The sequence below is a fragment of the Salvelinus fontinalis genome, chromosome 1, assembly GCF_029448725.1.
Source record: "Salvelinus fontinalis isolate EN_2023a chromosome 1, ASM2944872v1, whole genome shotgun sequence".
Classification (NCBI taxonomy): Eukaryota; Metazoa; Chordata; class Actinopteri; order Salmoniformes; family Salmonidae; genus Salvelinus; species Salvelinus fontinalis.
In genome coordinates, this window is record NC_074665.1 from 50977556 (window position 1) to 51001729 (window position 24174).

A 24174-nucleotide genomic window follows, 5' to 3' on the forward strand; every position below is an offset into this window, starting at 1 on the left:
CTGTGTATTTATACCTGTGTTCTCTGTCCGTTGCCAGTTCGTCTTGTTTGTCAGGTCAGCCAGCGTTTTTGTTCTCAGCTCCTGCTTTTCCCAGTCTCTCTTTTCTCACCCTCCTGGTTTTTGACCCTTGCCGGTCCTGACTCTGAACACGCCTGCCTGACCACTCTGCCTGCCCCTGACCCTGAGCATGCCTGCCATCCTATACCTTTTCCCCACCTCTGGATTGTTGACCTCTGCCTACCCTGACCCTAACCCTGCCTGCCGACCTGTACCTTTGCCCCACCTCTGGTTTACTAACCACTGCCTGCCTTGACGTGTCTATTGTCTGGCCCTGTTGGAATATTAAACCATTGTCAATTCGACGTGTCTGCATCTGGGTCTTACCTTGATTCCTGATAAGGTTATTTACAAAAACAAAATGGTGACAAATGTATAACTTAAACAGGCAACTTACTTGTCCAAAATTGCAATATATAACCCTGACTTCGTGGACAAAGGCAAAGTGCCTTGTACACAGGGAAAAACTCTGATTAACTCATGCATCTGAGTATATGCCAGAGGAATAGCAAGACAACCTACCTAGACAAGCAGCTCTTTATGAAATCCACCTTATTCAGAACAAGAAGCCTAAAAAGTACTTTCCCCAACTGGCATGAACCATTAGCACCTCTTTAGACAGTAAATGGCACTGCATTGGATAGCAGATGTTTTACGGTCTCCTGACCAATTCTGCTATTTTGTGTTTTCATTTTTTTTGCTGACCTTAACTTTTTTCCACCATTATTTTCTATGACCGAAAATAACTTCTGGACATCAATACAGTGACCTCGATTTGGATGAACTCACCCTGGACCAGGACCTAGTCCCTGAGACAGGGAAAATAAAAATGTGGCGTATGAAAGTCTGACGTGAGGGCACCCTGGCGAGTACGCAAACAACCTCTGCCTTCCATTCTATTAGCAAACGTACAATTACTGGAGAACAAACTGGACAAGCGGCGTTCAAGACTACGCTATTTTATTTTAACATTCATTTAACTAGGCAAGTCTGTCACGATCGTGTGGAGGAGAGACGGACCAAAACGCAGCATGTGGAAAATAAGCCATCTTCTTTTATTTATGAAGAAGGCAAAACGAAACACTTACAAACTAACAAAACAACAAACGTGAAGCTATAAACGTAGTGCACACACACATGCTACAAACGTTCAACATAGACATATACAATGACCCACAAACAGCTAAAGCCTATGGCAGCCTTAAATATAGTTCCCAATTAGAGACAACAGAAACCAGCTGTCTCTAATTGAGAACCCATTCAGGCAACCATAGACTTTCCTAGAAAACTACACACGCCCATAGACACAGCTAGATACATACACTCAACACAAACCCATACACTACAACCAACACCACCTCTACCATATAATACCCCAAACACACACATACCCCCATGTCACACCCTGACCTAACTAAAAATAATAAAGAAAACAAATAATACTAAGGCCAGGGCGTGACAAAGTCAGTTAAAAACAAATTCTTATTTATAATGATGGCTTACCAAATGGCAAAAGGCCTCCTGCGGGGACGGGGGCTGGGATAAAAAAAAAATATATATATATATATATATATATATATATATATAGGACAAAACACACATCACAACAAGAGAGACAACACAACACTACATAGAGACCTAAGAAGACAACATAGCATGGCAACATGGTAGCAACACAACATGGCAGCAGCACAACAAGGTAGCAGCACAAAACAGGTTACAAACATTGTTGGGCACAGACAACAGCACAAAGGGCAAAAGGGTAGAGACAACAAATCACACAAAGCAGTCACAACTGTCAGTAAGAGTGTCCATGATTGAGTCTTTGAATGAAGAGATGGAGATAAAACTGTCCAATTTGAGTCTTTGTTGCAGATCGTTCCAGTCGCTAGCTTCAGAGAACTGAAAAGAGTGACCCAGGGATGTGTGTGGTTTGGGGACCTTAAACAGAATGTGACTGGCAGAACGGGTTTTGAATGTGGAGGATGAGGGCTGCAGTAGATATCTCAGATAGGAGGGATGGTTGGCTCGCTAACATTAGCTAGCGAGCCAACCAGCGAACTCTAGCTAGTTAAACAACAATGAACAGTAATAACAATGCCACAGTGCTGGGAGCTAACCAACCAGGTTCAATGTCATCTAGCTAACAGGCTCTAACTAGAAAAGCAAACGGCTCTGGAATACAAATAATAACATCAGCTAGGGAGCCAGCCAGCTAACGTTAGCTAACTAACTAACAGTACACTTTAGCTTGAAATGAAACCCCTTTCTGTCAAAATTAGAAATGTGTAATATCTGAAAATGTAGCTAGCTATCTTACCTGTATACATCATCATGCATGATGGACATGTCTCCCTGCCATGGTTGCCCTTAGTTTGAGTACGTAATCCGGAGACAGGTGTTTAATCCATCTCTTTAGCTATCATACTCTAATTCCACTGATTTCGAAACTTGATCCTCCAGAAAGTGGAAAGCAACACTTATGCAGCTCCGCTACACAACAATTTTTTTTAGAAGCCTCGTTCAACAGGCTTATATTTAGACTTAGAAATAAGATTAATGAAATCAATAACTTGCTAAAAATCAGATAACATTTATATATTAGCCATTTCTGAGACTAACTTATATATTTAATTTGATGATACAGCAGTAACAATACAAGGATGTAACATCTATAGAAGAGACAGGAATGCTTAGGGGGGAGGTGTTGCTGTATCTACTCAGATCCATATCCCTGCAATGCTTAGAGAAGATCTTATATCAAGTGTTCTTGAAGTGTTGTGGTTGCAGGTCCACCTGGCACATCTAAAGACTTTTCTTTTGGGGTGTTTCTATAGGCCACCAAGTGCTAACAGTCAGTGTCTAAATAATATTTATGAAATACTATAGAGAAGAGAGAAGTCTACTTACTTGGTGACCTGAGAATTTCCTGTTTTTCATCAAGCTGTCCGCTCAAGAGGAAGCTTTTCTCTGTAACCAGTGCCTTTAATCTGGTCAAGGTTATTAACCTCTCTGGGATATTCGGGATGCTAGCGTCCCACCTCAACAACAGCAAGTGAAATTGCAGGGCGCAAAATTCAAAACAACAGAAATCCCATAATTACAATTCCTCAAACATACAAGTATTTTACACCATTTTAAAGATAAACTTGTTGTAAATCCAGCCACAGTGTCAGATTTCAAAAAGGCTTTACGACGAAAGCACACCAAACGATTATGTTAGGTCAGCACCTAGCCACAGAAAAACACAGACATTTTTCTAGCCAAAGAGAGGATTCACAAAAAGCAGAAATAGAGAGAAAATTAATCACTAACCTTTGATGATCTTCATCAGATGACACTCATAGGACTTCATGTTACACAATACATGTATGTTTTGTTCGACAAAGTTCATATTTATATCCAAAAATCTTAGTTTACATTGGCGCGTTATGTTCAGTAATGTTTTGCCTCCAAAACATCCGGTGATTTTGCAGAGAGCCACATCAATTTACAGAAATATTAATAATAAACATTGCTAAAAGATACAATTGTTATGCATGGAATATAGATAAACTTCTCCTTATTGCAACCGCTGTGTCAGATATCAAAAAAACTTTTCTGAAAAAGCACACCATGCAATAATCTGAGTACGGCGCTCAGACACAAAAACAAGCCTTACAGATACCTGCCATGTTGTGGAGTCAACAGAAGTCAGAGATAGCATTATAAATATTCACTTACCTTTGATGATCTTCATCAGAATGCACTCCCAGGAATCCCAGTTCCACAATAAATGTTTGTTTTGTTCGATAAAGTCCATCATTTATGTCCAAATACCTCCTTTTTGTTAGCGCATTTAGTACACAAATCCAAACAAATCCAAACTCAGGAGGCGCGGGCCAGTCCAGGTGAAAGTTCAGACGGAAAGTCATATTACAGTTCGTAGAAACATGTCAAACGAAGTATAGAATCAATCTTTAGGATGTTTTTATCATTTATCTTCAATAACGTTTCAACCTGAGAATTCCTTTGTTCTGTAGAAATGCAATGTAACGCGGCTAACTCTCACGGGAGCGCGCGAGACTGAGCTCGTGGCACTCTGCCAGACCCCTGACTCAATCAGCTCTCATTCCCCCCTCCTTCACAGTAGAAGCATCAAACAAGATTCTAAAGACTGTTGACATCTAGTGGAAGCCTTAGGAAATGCAATATGACCCCATAGACACTGTATATTCGATAGGCAATGACTTGAAAAACTACAAACCTCAGGTTTGCCACTTCCTGGTTGGATTTTTTCTCAGGTTTTTGCCTGCCATATGAGTTATGTTATACTCACAGACATCATTTAAACAGTTTTAGATTCTTCAGAGTGTTGTCTATCCAAATCTACTAATTATATGCATATTCTTGCTTATAAGGACTGAGTAGCAGGAAGTTTACTCTGGGCACCTTTTTATCCAAGCTACTCAATACTGCCCCCCAGTCCCAAGAAGTTAATCAACCTACCAGGGTGTTTACAAACACTACAGGAACAAGATTATGAACATGTATTGATCACATTTTTGCTAATACTGTAGAACTTTGTTCTGAAGCTGTATCCATACCCATTGGAGGCAGTGATCACGATTTAGCTGGGCCTAAAATAGTGATTAAGACCCGGGTGGCACAGTGGTCTAAGGCACTGCATTGCAGTACTAGCTGTGCCACCAGAGATTCTGGGTTTGAGTCCAGGCTCCGGCTGCGACCGGGAGGCCCATGGGGTGGCGCACAATTGGCCCAGCGTCGTCCGGGTTAGAAAGGGTTTGGCCGGCAGGGATATCCTTGTCTCATCGCTCACTAGCAGCTCCTGTGGTGGGCCGGGCGTAGTGCACGCTGACCAGGACGCCAGGTGTACGGTGTTTCCTCTGACACATTGGTGCGACTGGCTTCCGGGTTGGATGGGCATTGGGTCAAGAAGTAGTGCGGCTTGGTTGGGTTGTGTTTCGGAGGGCGCATGGCTCTTGACCTTCGCCTCTCCCGAGTCGGTACGGAAGTTGCAGCGATGAGACAAGACTGTAACTACTACCAATTGGATACCACGAAATTGGGGTGAAAAAAGGGGTAAATAAAAAAATAAAAAATAGATTAAGAGATCATACAAAAGATTTTGATTCTGCACTTGATGAATTTATGAAATTGCTGCTTACAATTATTGATAAACATGCACCCCTCGACGGAACCCCTTGACAACATCCGGTGAAATGGCAGAGCGCCAAATTCAAATTAAATTGCTATAAATATTAAACTTTCATGAAATCACACATGCAATACACCAAATTAAAGTTACACTTGTTGTTAATCCAGCCAATGTGTCAGATTTCAAAAAGGCTTTACGGCGAAAGCAATAAACACATGACATTCATTTTTCAACCCGCCAGGCGCAACACAAAATGCAGAAATAACGATATAATTCATGCCTTACCTTTGAAGATCTTCTTTTGTTGGCACTCCAATATGTCCCATAAGCATCACAAACGGCACTTTTGTTCGATAAATTCCGTCGTTATATCTCCAAAATGTCCATTTATTTGGCGCGTTTCATTCAGAAAAACACCGGTTCCAACTCGCGCAACATGACTACAAAATATTTAATAAGCTACCTGTAAACTTGTTCCAAACATTTCAAGCAACTTTCCTAATACAACTTAAGGTATTTTTTAATGTAAATAATCGCTAAAATTTAAGACTGGATAAACTGTGTTCAATGCCGGACAAAAATTAAGTGGAGCGAGCTTTCAGGTCGTGCGCCCCTAACAAACAGTACACTAGACTCGACCCGCGTTCTGGACAGCCCTACTTCTTCATTTCTTAACAAACTTACAAAATAAGAAAACGACGTAGACGAAACCTGAACATAAACTTACATAACTAACACGTAACACTTACGGACAGGAAACATACTACATCGAAACGAAACGAAACGAAACAAACAACCGAAACAATCCCGTATGGTGTAAGACATAACACAGACACAGGAGACAATCACCCACAAACAAACAGTGAGAATGCCCTACCTAAATATGACTCTTGATTAGAGGAAAACGCAAACCACCTGCCTCTAATCAAGAGCCATACCAGGCAAACCAAAACCAACATAGAAACAGAAAACATAGAATGCCCACCCAACCTCACGTCCTGACCAACTAACACACATAACAACTAACATAAATAGGTCAGGAACGTGACACCACCCTATATTTTTTAGTCACGTTTATGAGTATTTATGTATAAGAGTAGATCACTGTCTAAGTGGCGCAAGGACATTTTTCTGACCAGCTGAGCTACATTTCACATTGTCTAACCATGATTTTGGTGGCTAAATATAAACGTTTTCGATCAAACTCTATATGGATTGTGTAATATGATGTTACAGGAGTGTCATCTGAAGAATTCTGAGAAGGTTAGTGAAAAAATTAATATATTTTTGGCGATGTTGACGTTATCGCTCACTTTGGCTAGAATCAATGCTGGGCTGCTATGTGCTATGTGCTATGCTAATATAACGATTTATTGTGTTTTCGCTGTAAGACACTTAGAAAATCTGAAATATTGTCTGTATTCACAGGATCTGTGTCTTTCGATTCGTGTATGCTGTGTATTTTTACGAAATGTTTGATGATTAGTAAGTAGGTAAACACGTTGCTCTAAGTAGTTTTTCTATTCCATTTGTGACGGTGGGTGCAATTGTAACCTATGCCATCTACCTGAAATATGCACTTTTTTCTAACAAAACCTATCCCATACCATAAATATGTTATCAGACTGTCATCTGATGAGTTTTTTTGTTGGTTAGGGGCTATAAATATCTTAGTTTAGCCGAATTGGTGATGGCTACTGGTGTTGGTGGACAAATAAAAGATGGTGGATTATGCTAATGTGTTTTTAGGTAATAGATGTACATCTTTACATATTGTGTCTTCCCTGTAAAACATTTTAAAAATCGGACATGTTGACTGGATTCACAAGATCTGTGTCTTTCATTAGCTGTATTGGACTTTAATGTGTGAAAGTTAAATATTTAAAAAAAAATTTTTTTTTGAATTTCGCGGCACTGGTTTTTCAGTCGGGGGGCGGGGGGGTGTGCCCCTAGCGGCACGCTGATCCTAGACAGGTTAAAGTTTTGTTTTTTCGTGTTGCCATCAGCGTTATAAATAAAAAGATGGCTTATTTCCCTCAAGCTGCATTTTGGTCTGAAGATCCTTCTCTCCTCACCTCGTCCGAGGATGAGGAGAGCACCAGCCGTTACAGAATCACCCACCACGCTAAGACCAAGCGGCAAGGGAAAACTAAACGGAGTAAGGGACAGGAGAGAAAGGAGCAATGGACATGGGATGATGTATTGGACGGAAAGGGTTGCTACACTTGGGAGGAGATCCTGGCTGGTAGGGATCGCCTCCCATGGGAACAGGTGGAGGCACTGAGGAGAGCAGAGGCTACCGGGGAGAGGAACCGGAGCTATGAGGGAACGCGTCTGGCACGGAAGCCAAAAAAGCCCGTAAGTAATTCCCAAAAATTTCTTGGGGGGGGGCTAGGAGGTAGTGGGCCAAGGGCAGGTAGGAGACCTGCGCCCACTTCCCAGGCTTACCGTGGAGAGCGGGAGTACGGGCAGGCGCCGTGTTACGCAGTAGAGCGCACGGTGTCTCCTGTACGAGTGCATAGCCCAGTGCGGGTTATTCCACCTCCCCGCACTGGGAGGGCTAGATTGGGTATTGAGCCAGGTGTCATGAGGCCGGCTCAACGCGTCTGGTCTCCAGTGCGTCTCCTCGGGCCGGCTTACATGGCACCTGCCTTAAGCATGGTTTCTCCGGGTCGCCTACATAGCCCGGTGCGGGTTATTCCACCTCCCCGCACTGGTCGGGCGACCGGGAGCATTCAACCAGGTAAGGTTGGGCAGGCTCAATGCTCAAGAGTGCCAGTACGTCTCCACGGTCCGGTATTTCCGGCACCACCTCCCCGCCCCAGCCTAGTACCTACAGTGTCTACACTACGCACTAGGCTACCAGTGCGTATCCTGAGCCCTGTTCCTCCTCCACGCACTCTCCCTGTAGTGCGTGTATCTAGCCCGGTGCCTCCAGTTCCGGCCCCACGCACTAAGCTACCAGTGCGTCTCCAGAGCCCTGTACAAACTGTATCTTCTCCCCCTACTAATCCTGATGTGCTTGTCCTCAGCCCGGCGTCACCAGTGCCGGTACCACGCATCAGGGATAGAGTAGGCTTTGAGAGTACAGTGTGCCCTGTTCCTGCTCCCCGCACTAGTAGGAAGGTGCTTATCCCTAGCCCGGTGCCTCCAGTTCCGGCACCACGCACCAGGTCTACAGTGCACCGTATCCGGCCAGAGCCATCCGTCTCCCCAGCGCCATCTGAGCCATCCGTCTCCCCAGCGCCATCTGAGCCATCCGTCTCCCCAGCGCCATCTGAGCCATCCGTCTCCCCAGCGCCATCTGAGCCATCCGTCTCCCCAGCGCCGTCTGAGCCATCCGTCTGCCATGAGCCTGCAAAGCCGCCCGTCTGCCATGAGCCTGCAAAGCCGCCCGTCTGCCATGAGCCTACAGAGCCATCCGCCAGACAGGAGCCGCTAGAGCCGTCAGCCAGACAGGAGCCGCTAGAGCCGTCAGCCAGACAGGATCTGCCAGAGCCGCCAACCAGACAGGATCTGCCAGAGCCGCCAACCAGACAGGATCTGCCAGAGCCGCCAACCAGACAGGATCTGCCAGAGCCGCCAACCAGACAGGATCTGCCAGAGCCGCCAACCAGACAGGATCTGCCAGAGCCGCCAACCAGACAGGATCTGCCAGAGCCGCCAACCAGACAGGATCTGCCAGAGCCGCCAACCAGACAGGATCTGCCAGAGCCGCCAGCGAGCCATGAGCAGCCAGAGCCGTCAGAGAGCCATGAGCAGCCAGAGCCGTCAGAGCGCCATGAGCAGCCAGAGCCGTCAGAGCGCCATGAGCAGCCAGAGCCGTCAGAGCGCCATGAGCGTCGAGAGCCGTCAGCCTGCCATGAGCGTCGAGAGCCGTCAGCCTGCCATGAGCGTCGAGAGCCGTCAGCCTGCCATGAGCGTCGAGAGCCGTCAGCCTGCCATGAGCGTCGAGAGCCGTCAGCCTGCCATGAGCGTCGAGAGCCGTCAGCCAGCCATGAGCGTCGAGATTCGTCAGTCAGCCATGAGCTGCCCTTCAGCCTGAAAAGGCTAGATACCCAGAACTGCCCATCAGTCCAGAGCTGTCTCTCTGTCCGGAGCTGCCTTTCAGTCCGGAATTGCCCCTCTATCCTGATCTCCCTCTCTATCTTTATCTACCTCTATATTCTTATCTATCCCTCTGTATTGATTTATCTCTCTGTCCCGGTGTTGTCCTTATTGGGTATGTTATTAAGAGGATTTTGTGGGGGAGAAAAGAGGGTGGACATTTTTGGAGGGAGGAAGCTAGGATGGATTATGGTGGGGTGGGAACCGCGCCCGGAGCCTGAGCCACCACCGTGGTTAGATGCCCACCCAGACCCTCCCCTAGTCCTTGTGCTGGTGCGTCCGGAGTTCGCACCTTGTGGGGGGGGTACTGTCACGTTCCTGACCTATTTATGTTAGTTGTTATGTGTGTTAGTTGGTCAGGACGTGAGGTTGGGTGGGCATTCTATGTTTTCTGTTTCTATGTTGGTTTTGGTTTGCCTGGTATGGCTCTTGATTAGAGGCAGGTGGTTTGCGTTTTCCTCTAATCAAGAGTCATATTTAGGTAGGGCATTCTCACTGTTTGTTTGTGGGTGATTGTCTCCTGTGTCTGTGTTATGTCTTACACCATACGGGATTGTTTCGGTTGTTCGTTTCGTTTCGTTTCGATGTAGTATGTTTCCTGTCCGTAAGTGTTACGTGTTAGTTATGTAAGTTTATGTTCAGGTTTCGTCTACGTCGTTTTCTTATTTTGTAAGTTTGTTAAAGTTTTGTTTTTTCGTGTTGCCATCAGCGTTATAAATAAAAAGATGGCTTATTTCCCTCAAGCTGCATTTTGGTCTGAAGATCCTTCTCTCCTCACCTCGTCCGAGGATGAGGAGAGCACCAGCCGTTACAGGTGGACAGGGATTGATAGACAATTTAATTCTTAATACAATTGCGGAATTACATTTTTTAATTTATCCTTACTTTTCAATACAGTTTGCGCCAAGCGAAGCTACGTCAAAAAACATGGCGTCCTAAGCCACTAAAATGTTGACAGAAACACGATTTATCATAATAAAAATGTCCTACTATGAGCTGTTCTTCCATCAGTATCTTGGGCAAAGGATCCTTTCTTGGGAGTAATCGTCTTTTGGTGGAAAGCTGTCCTCTTGCCATGTGGAAATGCCAACTGCGTTCGGGATGAACTGAAAAGCGTGCCCAGCTATTCACATCGTTTCAAAAATAAATGTCCCAAAATCGCACTAAACGGATATAAATTGCTATAAAACGCTTTAAATTAACTACCTTATGATGTTTTTAACTCCTATAACGAGTGAAAAGATGACCGGAGAAATATAACAGGCTAAACTAACGCTTGGAACAGGAGCGGGTCGGTGTCTTCCACGCGCGTTACGCACCAAGAAAAGACTTGCTAGCTACAGGGTTTTTTCATTTGTAGTGCCTGTGAACGCGCAATCGACCCCATTGGAATCGTCATCACGTAAAGGCATCCAGGGGAAGACGTAAGAAGTGTCCGTATAGTCATAGCAATAACAGTGCCCTTTTAACTGACTTCAGAACAGTGGCCAACATTTCTGAAATCTGACTCCATGTCAGGGAAATTGCTGTAGAATGGGCTCTGTTCCACTTAGAGACAAAATTTCAACTCCTATAGACTGTTTTCTATCCAATAATAATAATAATATGCATATTGTACGATCAAGGATTTTGTGGGAAGCCGTTTCAAAAATTACCCAATTAGCATAAATAGTCTCAACAGCGCCCCCATCCTCAACAGGTTAAAGGAAAAACATCAAGCAATTTCTAAAGATTGTTGACATCCAATGGAAGCGATAGTAACTGCAAGCAAGTGCCACAGAAATCTAGATCCACATTGAAACACCATTGAAAAGAGTGACCTCAATTTCTTTTTCCCTTGATGGATTTTTCTCAGGTTTTCACCTGCCATATCAGGTCTGTTATAGTCAGACATTATTCAAACAGTTTTTGAAACGTTAGAGTGTTTTCTATATAAATCTACCAATTATATGCATATCCTCAGCTTCTGGGCCAGAGTAGCAGGCAGTTTACTTTGGGCACGCTTTTCATCCGGACGTGAAAATACTGCCCCCTAGCCACTGCCCCCTAGCCCGAAGAGGTTTTTAAGGCTCCATGGATTGGTGAATAATTGAACAACTGTATCGTTGAAAGAGATGTGGCGAAAGGAGTGGCTAATAAGTCTATCTGCACATCTGACTTACTGAACATTTTGAAATGATGTGAGTAAACTCAACAAAAAGAAGAAGAAACTGTATTAGATCAATGATATAAAGAAAGATTGAAAAAACAACAACATTGGAGTACTTTAAATGGAATTATGGGCAGAAAGACATATTCAACTCCACATATGGAATCAGATGGCGTATTCATCACAAAACAAGTTGATGTTGTCAATAATTTTTACTTCATTGACAAAGTGGGCAAACTTAGGCAGGAAATGCCAACAATGAACAGTGAGACATCATAATCATGCATAAAAAAACAAATATAAAAGGAAACATTAAGTTTGAATTTTGTCAAGTTAGTGTGGGAGAGATGGGAAAATTATTGTTATCGATCAGTAATGACAAACCTCCTGGCCTTGACAACTTAGATGGAAAGCTACTGAGGATGGTAGCTGACTCTATAGCCACTCCTATCTGTCATATATTTAATCTGAGCCTAGAGGAAAGTCCTTGTCCTCTGTCCTGGAGAGAAGCCAAAGTCATTCCGTTATCCAAGAGTGGTAAAGCGACCTTTACTGGTTCTAACAGCAGACTTATCAGCTTGCTGCCAGTGCTTAGCAAACTGTTTGGATTTTTTGTTGTTGACCAAATACAATGCTCTTTCTCCGTAAACAAATGCTCAACAGACGTTCAGCATCCTTATATAGAAGGTCACTCAACATGTACTGCACTGACACAAATGACTGATGATTGGTTGACAGAAATTGATAAGAAGATTGTGGGAGCTGTACTGTTAGATTTCATTGCAGCCTTTGGTATTATTGACCCATAACCTGTTGTTGAGAAGACATATATGTCTTATGGATTCAGAGTAATCTATATAATATAATTCAGACAGTATTCTTTAACGGAAGCTTCTCTAATGTCAAACATGTAAATTGTGGTGTACCACAGGGCAGCTCTCTAGGCCATTGACTCTTTTCTATTTTTACCAATGACCTGTGACTGGCATTAACATTGGGATAGGCGTGCCGCTAGCGGGACACCTCAACAACATCAGGTGAAATTGCAGAGCGCCAAATTCAAATTAAATTACTATAAATATTGAACTTTCATAAAATCACAAGTGCAATACATCAAAATAAAGCTTAACTTGTTGTTAATACAGCCGCCTGTAACGGCAGCCTTCTCTCTCTTCACTAAAAGAGGGGGTGAAACAGGGATCGGACCAACACGCAGCGTAGCCAGTGCTCAACATGTTTAATTAAACAAAAACAGTGAACACTTACAACGAACAAAATAACAAAGTGTGGCAAACCGAAACAGTCCTATCTGGTGCAGAACACAAACACAGAGACAGGAAACAACCACCCACAATCCCCAACACAAAACAAGCCACCTATATATGATTCTCAATCAGGGACAACGATTGACAGCTGTCTCTGATTGAGAACCATATTAGGCTGGACACAGAAACAGACAAACTAGACACACAACATAGAATTCCCACCCAGCTCACGTCCTGACCAACACTAAACAAGCAAAACACATAAGAACTATGGTCAGGACGTGACAGTACCCCCCCCCCCCCCCCCCTGAGGTGCGGACTCCGAACGCACCCCTAAAACTCAAGGGGAGGGTCTGGGTGGGCATCTGTCCGCGGTGGCGGCTCCGGCGGGGGACGAGGACACCACTCCACCACTGTCTTTGTCCCCCTCCTTAGCGTCCTTTGAGTGGCGACCCTCGCCCCTGACCTTGGCCTAGGAATCCTCCCCAAGGCCCCCACATGATTTAGGAGGTAGCTCAGGACAGAGAGGTAGCTCAGGACAGAGAGGTAGCTCAGGACAGAGAGGTAGCTCAGGACAGAGAGGTAGCTCCGGACTGAATGGCAGCTCATGACTGTAGGGCAGCTCATGACTGTAGGGCAGCTCACTACTGGAAGGCATCTGTAGCCATTCACAACTAAACATTTCTAGATATGACTCCCAGACTCTGGTGTTAGTGTTCACTCAATATAAAAACTGCAATGTTTGATGAGATTAGCGAAAGTATAGTCAGGTTAGCAGGTTAGTTTGTACCAAACAATCGGTCTGTTTGTGTGGGGAAAAATGGAGGGAAATGTCCTGATGTGGCAATAGCTCGCAGGCACATCGTCACAGCAAAGAATAGTGGCGAAGCTCATGGGCTAATAGTGAAGCATAACAGTGTGGATTTATAAAAACAATATTGGTCTGTCAATATGCACTTTAATTGATGCTGTTTTATGGTGAGGTGATCATATCTCTTGAGCAATGGGATCCAATAGCACTTCCTGTCTCTTGCTACAACTTTTTAAACTAAAACAAATTGCATCATCATGTGAAGGAAGCAAGGAAGGAAGAGTTTGTGCAGATGAAAATAATATAGTGATGAGAAGTATAACTTCTATGTCATGGGTTCAGATAGTGGTAATAAGCCCAAATAGAAGTGACAAGGTATGTTGCAGAGGAATTGTTAAGAAGCTCATTGCCATCCATGGAGCAGCTGTAGCAAGGCAGAGGCTGAAACAAGTCCAGCAGCCTTGATCTCTCCAGGCAAAGCTTAGGTATGGAAAATAATCATTAAACCCTCCCTGTTACAGACAGAGAGACAGAGAGACAGAGAGACAGAGAGAGAGAGAGATTTATCTGCATTCTCTTTGACATTGTATGTGTCTGCAGCAACATTTAACAGGCTTGCAATGTTGAGAGCACGTCTTAGGTGTGAGTGAGCTTTACATACAACACAAAGCTAATCAGAAGGCTTTCACTCTCCATGCAGAATTAGCTTGCGGGATGCTCACAAGTTCCTTGAATATAGACCTTGTAGTGCTCATAAATTACCACTTTTAGGGATGTGAACATGTTTCGTGGAACAATGAAAGTCAGTAAACCAAAGTCGCTAATTAGAAGCTAGGGGTGAAAGGGGATGTGGTGCAGAGGGAGATGCAGCTAATCTGGACACTATAGAATAGTCTCATTCAGAAAATGTACGTAACAAGGGGATTATGCTGTCTACGAGAAATATAGCTGGTCTTTGAATTAATCATTCTATGCAATGAAGTTGTTTAGTTTTTGAACTCAACCTTTCATCTTGGAACTCACCCTTTCATCTTTCATCTTGTGCTTACTGAAAGTTTGCCGAAACACTAGAAATGTCTCGTTCTGGTATGGTCTGATGCTCAATTCACCTGCTTTGCATTGATCCATTTAATTTGGAGGATTTTCACTTGTTTCATGCTCTATACACAGTAGGCTACTAAACAGCAGTTCCCTCATCTTTTCTTCTCATTTGGCTCTGTAGTTATAGTTTAATTTTGGCGTTAATGTATAAACAGACAGATGTTTTCTATGGATCACATGACTTCAACTGTAATAATTGTTAACCATTTTGGAATGCTGACATCCCATTCTCAGTTGGAGGCAGTGGCTTAGCACTCATGTAGGGTGCAGTGGGCATTGCAAGGCGGGTCACTTAGCAGCTGGTGTGTGCTTGGGTGTGTGCATGCATTTGTTTGTGTGTGAGGCTGAGGGTCAGTGAACCAGGGTCAAGCTGAGAGAACTCACACTCAATTACAGAGCCTTCAAAGTTTTCCTACTTTTTGAGTTATTCCACATTTTGTAAAAATTGATTAAATATAATTATTTTCTCACCCATCTACACACAATATTCTATAATGAAAAAGTGAAAACATGTTTTTATAGATGTAAATAAATTAAATACAGAAATGTTTTATTTACATAAGTATTCACACCTCTGAGTCAATACTTTGTAGAAGCATCTTTGGCAGCGATTAAAGCTGTGAGTCTTTCTGGGTACATCTCTAAGAGCTTTTCAACATTCTTCAAGCTCTGTCAAATTGGTTGTTGATCATTGCTAGACAACCATTTTCAGGTTTTGCCATGTCTTCTTAGTAAACAAAGCCAATGTTCAGTTGGCCTTGTGTTTTAGGTATCCTGTTGAAAGTTGAGTTAATTTCCCAGTGTCTGGTGGAAAGCATACTGAACCAGATTTTCCTCTAGAATTTTGCCTATGCTTAGCTCTATTCTTTTTATTTTTTATCCTGAAAAACTCCCCAGTCCTTAATGCTTACCAGTATACCCATAAGATGATGCAGCCACCACTATGCTTGAAAATATGGAGAGTGGAACTCAGTAATGTGTTGTATTGGATTTGCCCCAAACATAACACTTTGTATTCTACCAAATTTTTACAGTATTACTTTAGTGCCTTTATGCAAACAGGATGCATGTTTTGTAATATTTGTATTATGTACAGGCTTCCTTCTTTTAACTCTGTCAATTAGGTTAGTATTGTGGATTAACTACAATGTCGTTGATCCATCCTCAGTTTTCTCCTATCACAGCCATTAAACTATGTAACTGTTTTAAAGCCACCATTGGCCTCATGGTGAAATCCCTAAGCGGTTTCCTTCCTCTCCGGCAACTGAGCTAGGAAGGACTCATGTATCTTTGTAGTGACTGGGTGGATTGATACACCATCCAAAGTGTAATTAATAACTTGACCAAGAGATATTCAATGTCTGCTTTTTTTTCCTATCCATCAACCGATAGGTGCCCTTCTTTGCGGGGCAATGGAAAACCTCCCTGGTCTTTGTGGTTGAATCTGTTTGAAATTCACTGCTCAACTGAGGGACCTTACAGATAATTGTATGTGTGGGGTACAGCGATGAGATATCATGTTAAAAAAAGAATGTTAAACACTATTATTACACACAGATTGAGTCCATGCAACTTGTAATGTGACTTGTTAAGCAAATTTTTCTCCTGAATTTATTTTGGCTCACCATAACAAAGGGGTTGAATACTTATTGACAAGACATTTCAGCTTTTCATTTTTCATTATTTTGTAAAAATTTCAAAAACATAATTCCACTTTGACATTACCGTGTATTGTGTGTGGGCCAGTGACAAAAAAATCCATATTTAATTCATTTTAAATTCAGGCTCTAACACAACAAAATGTGGAAAAAGTCAAGTGGTGTGAATACTTTCTGAATGTACTGTATATGTGAATTTAAATGGGAATCTGTGATTAATACTTCAATTTTTGGACTTTTAATTAGATTATATATGCCCATTTATTCTTGAAGATTATAACTATGCCTGATGAGCTATCCCACTGGTAAAAAAAAGAAGAAGAAAATCAACTTTGTTGGTGTCATGGGTGGTCAGTTCTTGCCTCCGTAGCTCTGCCTATGAATTTAAGAGTGGTAACATTTATCTTGTCCCATCTCTCAGCTCTTTACCAAAACATTGACAGGGTAGGGCTTTGTTTTTGTTTGAACAGCAGATTGCCCCTTTAACTTACACATAAGGTAATATTGGTGTCAGTTACACCAAGGACAGCCTGTGCACTTTAGCATGCCACTATGTTATCTTAAAGGGGTTTTGACACGTCACGAGTGGCATATGTAACAAATGCTTGAGGTCACACACGTTTTTGATGTAACTTTTGAACGGCTTAATACCAATCTCTGCTATGTGTGAACTGTATGAGGGTTTTTGTGTTTGCGTGTATAAATGTGCCTTTGTCTACAATACGTAGCCTATGCTATTTGTATATCGGTGCAGCTTTGCTCACTCTCCCCATTCACACCTGGTTGATGGGTGCTAAAGGGAATTCACCAGACAGACAGAGGAGCCAAACCCAAGCCACTGACACATCTTATCGGACAGAGAGTTTGATCCACCGTGTCTGTGATACAGTAAAAGCTTACTTCACACACAACCTCTTACACAAGACGACTGGAAAGTCAAAGTATTGGATTGTTTCTTACAGCATATTTTTTTTTAGTGGATTGAGGACACATTACTTTTCTATTCAGGTTATTGCTGCTTATTGCGTGGAACATATCATGTTTATTGGATTATTTTAAAGATCAAACAAAATTAAACCTGGTCTCGGTTGGACTTCAGTACAGAACAAGTTAAGTGCTTATTGATTAGCTAATCTTTAGATTTTTTCCCCCACCAACTTCAAAGCCTTTGGTAAACCTCAGCGCCTGTACTGTAATTATCCAGGGATTGATTATATTGGTCCAAAGTCTAAGATATCGTGAGTCCAGACAGTCAGTTATGAGTCATCAAGGCTTACACCTAATGAAAGGTATTATCTTTAATATATCTTCAATATCTACCCAACTCACGCAAAGGCACTGACTGTCCTTGGCGCCTGGCCTATCGATTAGAGAAAATGGTCTATATTAACTTTGAATTGCATACCTATTGTTTGAAACATAACCATACAATCTCTAGTGAAGTACAATTCCACCTACATACCTTCCTATAGCTTCTGAAATATACATCTATCTGATTTTCAGTGTCAGCCCTGTCTGGCAGCGTGATTCTGGCATGCTGTAAAGTGTCTTTTGATATTTGGAATAAAAGTGGACTGCTCACACAAGTCTGGAATAGATGACATGCTCAGGAGGTGAAGTGGTCAGTGGAGAATGACCCTGTCTTTAAGTGAGTACAGGGTTGAGTACAGGGTTCTTCGGTTTGTCCCCAAAGGGGAACCCTTTTTGGTGCTGGGTAGAACCATTTGCAAATGGTTCTATCTTCAACCCTCTATTTAGGGTTCTTCAATGAACCCCCTGTATATGGTTCTACCTAGAACCCGTTGTGAAGGGTGGAACCATGACGCAATGTGGAGTGCCTTTATACAGCACATAGCCGTGATATATTGGCCATATACCACAAACCCCAAAGGTGCCTTATTGCTATTATAAACTGGTTACCAACGTAATTGGAGCAGTAAAAATAATTGTTTTGTCATACCCGTATTAAACGGTCTGATATTACATGGCTGTCAGCCAATCAGCATTCAGGGCTAAAACCACCCAGTTTATAATAAGATTTTGTATACTCTGTGTATATCATAAGGCCTTTCTTTGAGGGCCTAGTTATACCCTAACACAGTGGTGTTAGGGATCTCCTGGTTTACTGGCCACACCAGGCCTGCAAATCACAAAATGTTGGCTTGCAAGGTGATGTGTAATTCCTATTGGAATCCAGCCAAAGTTAGGATATCCAACAATTGGATTTGTTATTCACCCACAACCTGCATTCAGAATGAGTGCCAGGGTAGGGAAGAATGATTACTGAGACTACCTCAATCATCTTAACTGGAACAACCATCTCAGTAACGGCTACAATAAATCAAATTACTAACAGATTGGATTAGTAAAGAAAACGGTATGTTATTTATCTTTTAGTGGCATAACTTTAATCAACCAAAATACATTCAAAAACACAGATATTACAGTAAAACAAACAATTCTGAAAATCTCCCTGCAATAGAGCTTGCTGAGAAATATTATATATGGTTCTATGTAGAACCATTCTTGCCTTCCAAATAATCCTTATTGCCTTCCAAAGAATCATCAAAGAACCCTTTCTTCCAAAAATGGTTCTTAGGATGTTGAAGGTTCTAGGTAGAACCCTTTGCTTTATAAAGAACCATTGTCTTCCAAAAAGGGTTCTTCTGGTCAAAACGGTTCTTGGTATAACCCATCCATCCTCAAATAACCCTTTTGGAACCCTTTTATCCAAGAGTGTGGAGAGAAGCCAATAGGTGGAAAGTTTCTGTGGAATTTGTTTTATTAAGGCCTCTCACCCCTTGCAGAACTTTACTTTATCTTGTGTGAACATGTCAACATTACCTCTTTCCTTTGTGAGTTTTGTAAGTATTAGATTGATAGAGTAAGTGACTAAGGGCTTTATGTTTTGGCTGGTGTTAAGATGGTGCCAGTGTCAAACGCACATTAGTTTACAATTTTGTCATGTAAAAACTGGCGCACTGGCATTTTCCAGCCCTAACGTCAGGTTCGGAAATGTACCTGTCTAACATCAGCATGCTTGGGCTCAGATGGGAGGGGTGGGAATATTTTAAGCATGTCCTTAAAAACATTATAAAAAGTGCTCATTTCAGGCAGTGCTGGTAAGGATATTTAAGACCAACCAAAAGTTGGTTTTAGCGGTAACACAGTTGGTAATGGGACAAATTTTGACAGCGGAAACGCAGCCTATCCAGGCATGACACAGACTGCCCATTATGCACATGGAACAAGATGTGCTTTTGGTTCCTGTATACTTCAGATTTAGAAACATAAAACAGTAATGTTTTTTCCCCATTTCGTTTTATTTGATTAAAAACCAAGCATATCCTCCCTTCTCAATGAAGACTTTTCTTTCCCTTACTTACCCTAGGCCTACTTTAACGAAGGCTGGTTCAACAGCAATGCGTGGTCTTTTTTTGTCCTGGATATTTTATGATATTACATTTTACATTTATTTATTGTTGTTGAAAAAAAAAACAATTGCTTGTTTTCATGCACTTTAATTACAACCAAACTTATCAGAATTATTCACTGTCCTGGTTTTATGGTGAGAACATCCATGGCACACATGCAATGCAACTTCTGGAGAAGTTTGAATGTGATTTGTGAGATGAATCCAATATTTATAGAAAACATTATATTTGGAAGCAGTATAAGGGTGAGTGGACATTCTCCCTTTCTCTTTATATTGGATCTTTGTCCAGCTACTGTGAAACGTTTAGATATGTGGAAAACCCTCTGTCATGGTTCCACCTGTCAACAGAGGGCTGCAGATACCGACCTAGAGACTATATTCACACTCAGGTGTTTTCAGTTACGGACAATGATTTCCTTTTAGAGAGGTGTGTTTTCTGTTACCTTTTACAGAAGCTTGATTTGTTTGCCATGTGCGTTTGTCTCCTGAGTGAGTTATCACTATATGTTTGTTTTCTTCCTTACTTTGTACCTACTGTTGAACTTTTTCCCAGTAAAGTATTTACGTTTATTCTAAACCACTGGTTCCTCGTCTGGTTCTATTCTCTGCTCCTGGGTCCTACCTCACCTCGTCACACCTTCCATAGTCTGCTTTGTTTTAATATTATATGCACATGGGAAGCAATTATTGTGTCTGTACGCAGCCTATTTAAAACAAGTTGTTGTTTAGTTTTGTTTAGAATTTGATTCGAATTATTCGCTCTCTTTTTAGTGAATTTAATATTGCTTATTGACAACATTTGGCTTGTCCATGCTCGGCCATAATGCAATTTGCAGTAGGCCTATCCTCTATATAAGTGAGAATGCTATGCATGTATTTCAACATTGAAGCCATGCAATTACTTACAACAATGTGGACTGTAAACATGTTTAAGTTAGCATATTTAGCAAAGATTGGATAGGTCTACATTTTGATTTTGTAAGCTGTTTAACAACCTATAACAGACTAACATTGGAATTGGAGTTGATTCCAAGGCAATACATAAAAGACCGTAAGTACACAACTTGAAGCAACCATATATTTAGCCATGGCGCACGGTCTGATTGGTCACAACTTGTTTTTTCATCAAAACCAAGCCAACTGCGCCGATAATTGTGCTTGTGAAAATACCAAAAATATTTCTGACATACCCCGAACCTATAACACTACCGCCCAGCGATTAGATTGACCATTGCGTTAGGTTCGTTAAAATAGAGCCCTAGAAGTGCATAAATCTTCCATTGATAGAAATTTTAAGGGCCATTGCCTGTCTTAGTCTCTCTAGACAATTGAAGCGTAATTAACTTTAGAAAGCAACAAGGCTCCCTCTCCCTCCCCAGTAATATTATTTGTTATATTATCAGTATTGTGATTTATGACCTAAATATTCCAAAAAGATTTCCCTCTTAAGTTACTGAAGTTGAAATATGTATGAAAATACCTTGTTTTGAGATGAAAGCACAAAATTATAGCGTGCTACACTGTAATTAAAACATCCATAAAGATACACACCATCCTATTTAGTTTTATAGCTAAATGATCTGCTTGCGTCTTTGTGCTAGTGTAGTGAGGCATGTGTTAAACTCATTACAAATGTAGTTTGCCAGCATATGGCTTGGTTCAGGGTTCTGTAACCACGTTAATTTTAACCTCATGTGGATACTGCACATGCCTTGCTACAGACGGGGAGCAGAATTACTTCTGATCATATGTATTTTGTCTTGCAAAAATTGTAGAAAAGGTGACTGCACATCAACAAGGACAGAATGTGTTGTGGTGTAGTACTGGTACCCTGACAAGCATTCCAATCAACCAAGGCACAATTGGTTGGATTCCTCTAGCCAATGCCAAGGCCAAAATTCCAATGCTGTGTTTCTGTCTAGTCCTCGAGTGCTGCAGTGTCAGATTCTAATCATTCTAATCATGATTAAAAGGCAAGGATGCAATTCATCCGATACTTAATAAGAGTGGCTCTCGAGGAAAATAATTTGGTAATGCCTGGTGCTAGCCCAAATGAGTCTTTCTCTGCAAAGGGATTTCGAAGTTTTAGAGGGTAAACGTTGATCATTATGCTGCTGTGTAACATGACTGTTGTTTGAGGTGTGGTGCTTGTAACACCACGGTTGAAGGTTTGATTTTTGCATGGGCTACAGACTGAGCATAAATGTGTTAAATAAATGTAAGTTGCAAAGTATAAAACAAATTTGTGCAAAATTACAATATAACATAATATGTTACTTCTGTGCAGGCACAGTTATAGTGAAAAATATGCAGATCAACGGGAGAGCAGAGGACCCAGGCAGGACCATCTCTCTGACCCTGCTGGACAATTACGCCCACTGGGTCATCCTGGACCCCCTCAGACAGAGACTGTTGCTCAACAGCACCGGACGCGTCCTGGACAGAGATGTGAGTATGGACCCGGCTCCAGGTTGGGTTGGGCTAATGTCGTTTCTAGAGGCAAAGGGTCTTGCTAAGAAATGTTGGCAAACACAACCGTACTAGACATACAGTGCTATGAAAAGCATTTTCCCCCTTTATAATTTTCTCTACTTTTGCATGTTTTTAATACTGATTATTATCAGATATTCAACCAAAACCTAATATTAGATTAAGGGAACCTGTGTGAACAAATAACACAACAATTACATACTTATTTCATTTATTTCATAAACAAAGGTATGCTACATCCAATGTCCCTGTGTAAAAAAGTAATTGCCCCCTTACTCTCAAAAACTGGTTGTGGCAGCTTTAGCTGTAATGACTCCAACCAAAGTCTCTCACATCACTGTGGGGGATTTTTGGTCCACTCTTCCATGCAGAACTGCTTTAACTCAGTGACATTTATTTTCAAGCATCAACTGCTCATTTCAAGTCCTGCCACAACATCTCAGTTGGGATTAGGTCTGGACTTGACTAGGCCATTCCAAAACTTGTAGACTTGTTTATGGGGTTTGGATCTACTGAGGTAAAGGGCTTTGGAGCAGTGTGACAATGTATTTTTCTACAATGAATGCATAATCCAGAGTTTATTGATCGGTTTATTGATTGATGAATTGGTTGATTTACAGTTTCTCTTTTTCTCCCTTTCTCTCTCTTTCTTTCTTGCATTTAGCCCCCCTCGTATATCTCTACCGTCGTGGTGAAGGTCCAGTGCACCAATGAGCTGGTTGGGACAGTGATTCTCCACGAGGTCCGCATTGTAATCAGGGACAAAAACGACAACACGCCTCGCTTTCAACAGCAGCGCTACTATGTAGCCGTCAACGAGGTGAGAGAGAGAGAGAGTTACTACAACAATTATTGCTTTTTTCTTTAGTGAGCATTTCTTTGTCCCCAGGGTAAGTAGTAGATTCACACTTAATTCTTTGAAATCCAAAGAATGGTCAAGGTTTGGTGATCATTTAAATGAAGGACCTACCTGATTAAAGAGTCAAAGCATTTTTGATGTTGGCACAGTGAAATAGAGTGTAGACTACTCTGTAGCAACAAGGGGATTCTGCACTGGGTTCCCCCATGTTATTTCTATTTTGTTGATACGCCTTCGGCACGGAGACAGAGTAATACATGACAACAGCTATTATATGCATGTTAAGCAGAAGGTTCCCAGGATAATAAAACAATAGCTGATCCTCAGATCTTCAGAATATCTGTTCATGCTCTAGTGCATGAAATTGCTTAGTGGCACGCTAGTTTGCATGTTCCCAGTGAATCATGGGGATCCTGTCTGTGTGCTCGTGATATAGATGTCATAGATGTCACCATATTCCCCGTGTGCACCCGAAAGCTCAACAATGATGCTTTTGACTAACAGCATCAGCTCAGTATGTGTGTGTGCGCGTGTGCTTGTACATGCGCATGCATGTAAATGCGTGTGTGTGTGTGTGTGCGTGTTTTTCTATTCGATTTAAGACAAAGTGATAGCTGGGTGAGTCAATACTCTTGTTACCAGTCCAGACAGAGAGCACAGTGGAATATCAAATTTTATTCTGTGTTTAGAAATTTAAAATCTGTCTTATCAAAGTCAGTCAGTGATATCCATACCTATATCTACACCTATACAAATTAACTTGTGGCTGAATTTAGCTGTACTAATAGTAGCATAAGTTCTTAACTTCCCATATCAGACAAGGATTATTTTGACCAAAAAGGTCTGCAGAACCGAACAAACAAGCAAATTATGTGGATATTTGCATACTCCTTTGAAGATTTATTTTAATCTCCTACGTTTGCAGATACTGTATAACTCATTCTGAAATTACCATGGATCTCCTCCGTCACAGACCCCAGCTGTCAAAGGGAAATATAAGTAATTTCATATTTTGTGTCACTGACAAATGCTCTAGTTATTTCTGTTTGTCTCTTTTCCAAAATGCCATCCCTGTACAACTAC

At 41.9% G+C, this 24174-nt stretch overlaps 1 protein-coding gene across 2 annotated transcripts in view; it reads left to right on the plus strand.

Annotated features, from left to right (window-relative positions):
- The window catches only part of LOC129857348 (protocadherin-15-like), a 311697-nt gene that overhangs the window by 80484 nt on the left and 207039 nt on the right, over positions 1-24174 (plus strand). For both annotated transcript variants that reach the window (XM_055925506.1, XM_055925513.1), the window contains 2 exons: positions 22030-22190; positions 22897-23052. In XM_055925506.1, coding sequence (XP_055781481.1) covers positions 22030-22190; positions 22897-23052 — 317 coding nt within the window. The remainder of the gene's footprint in view (positions 1-22029; positions 22191-22896; positions 23053-24174) is intronic.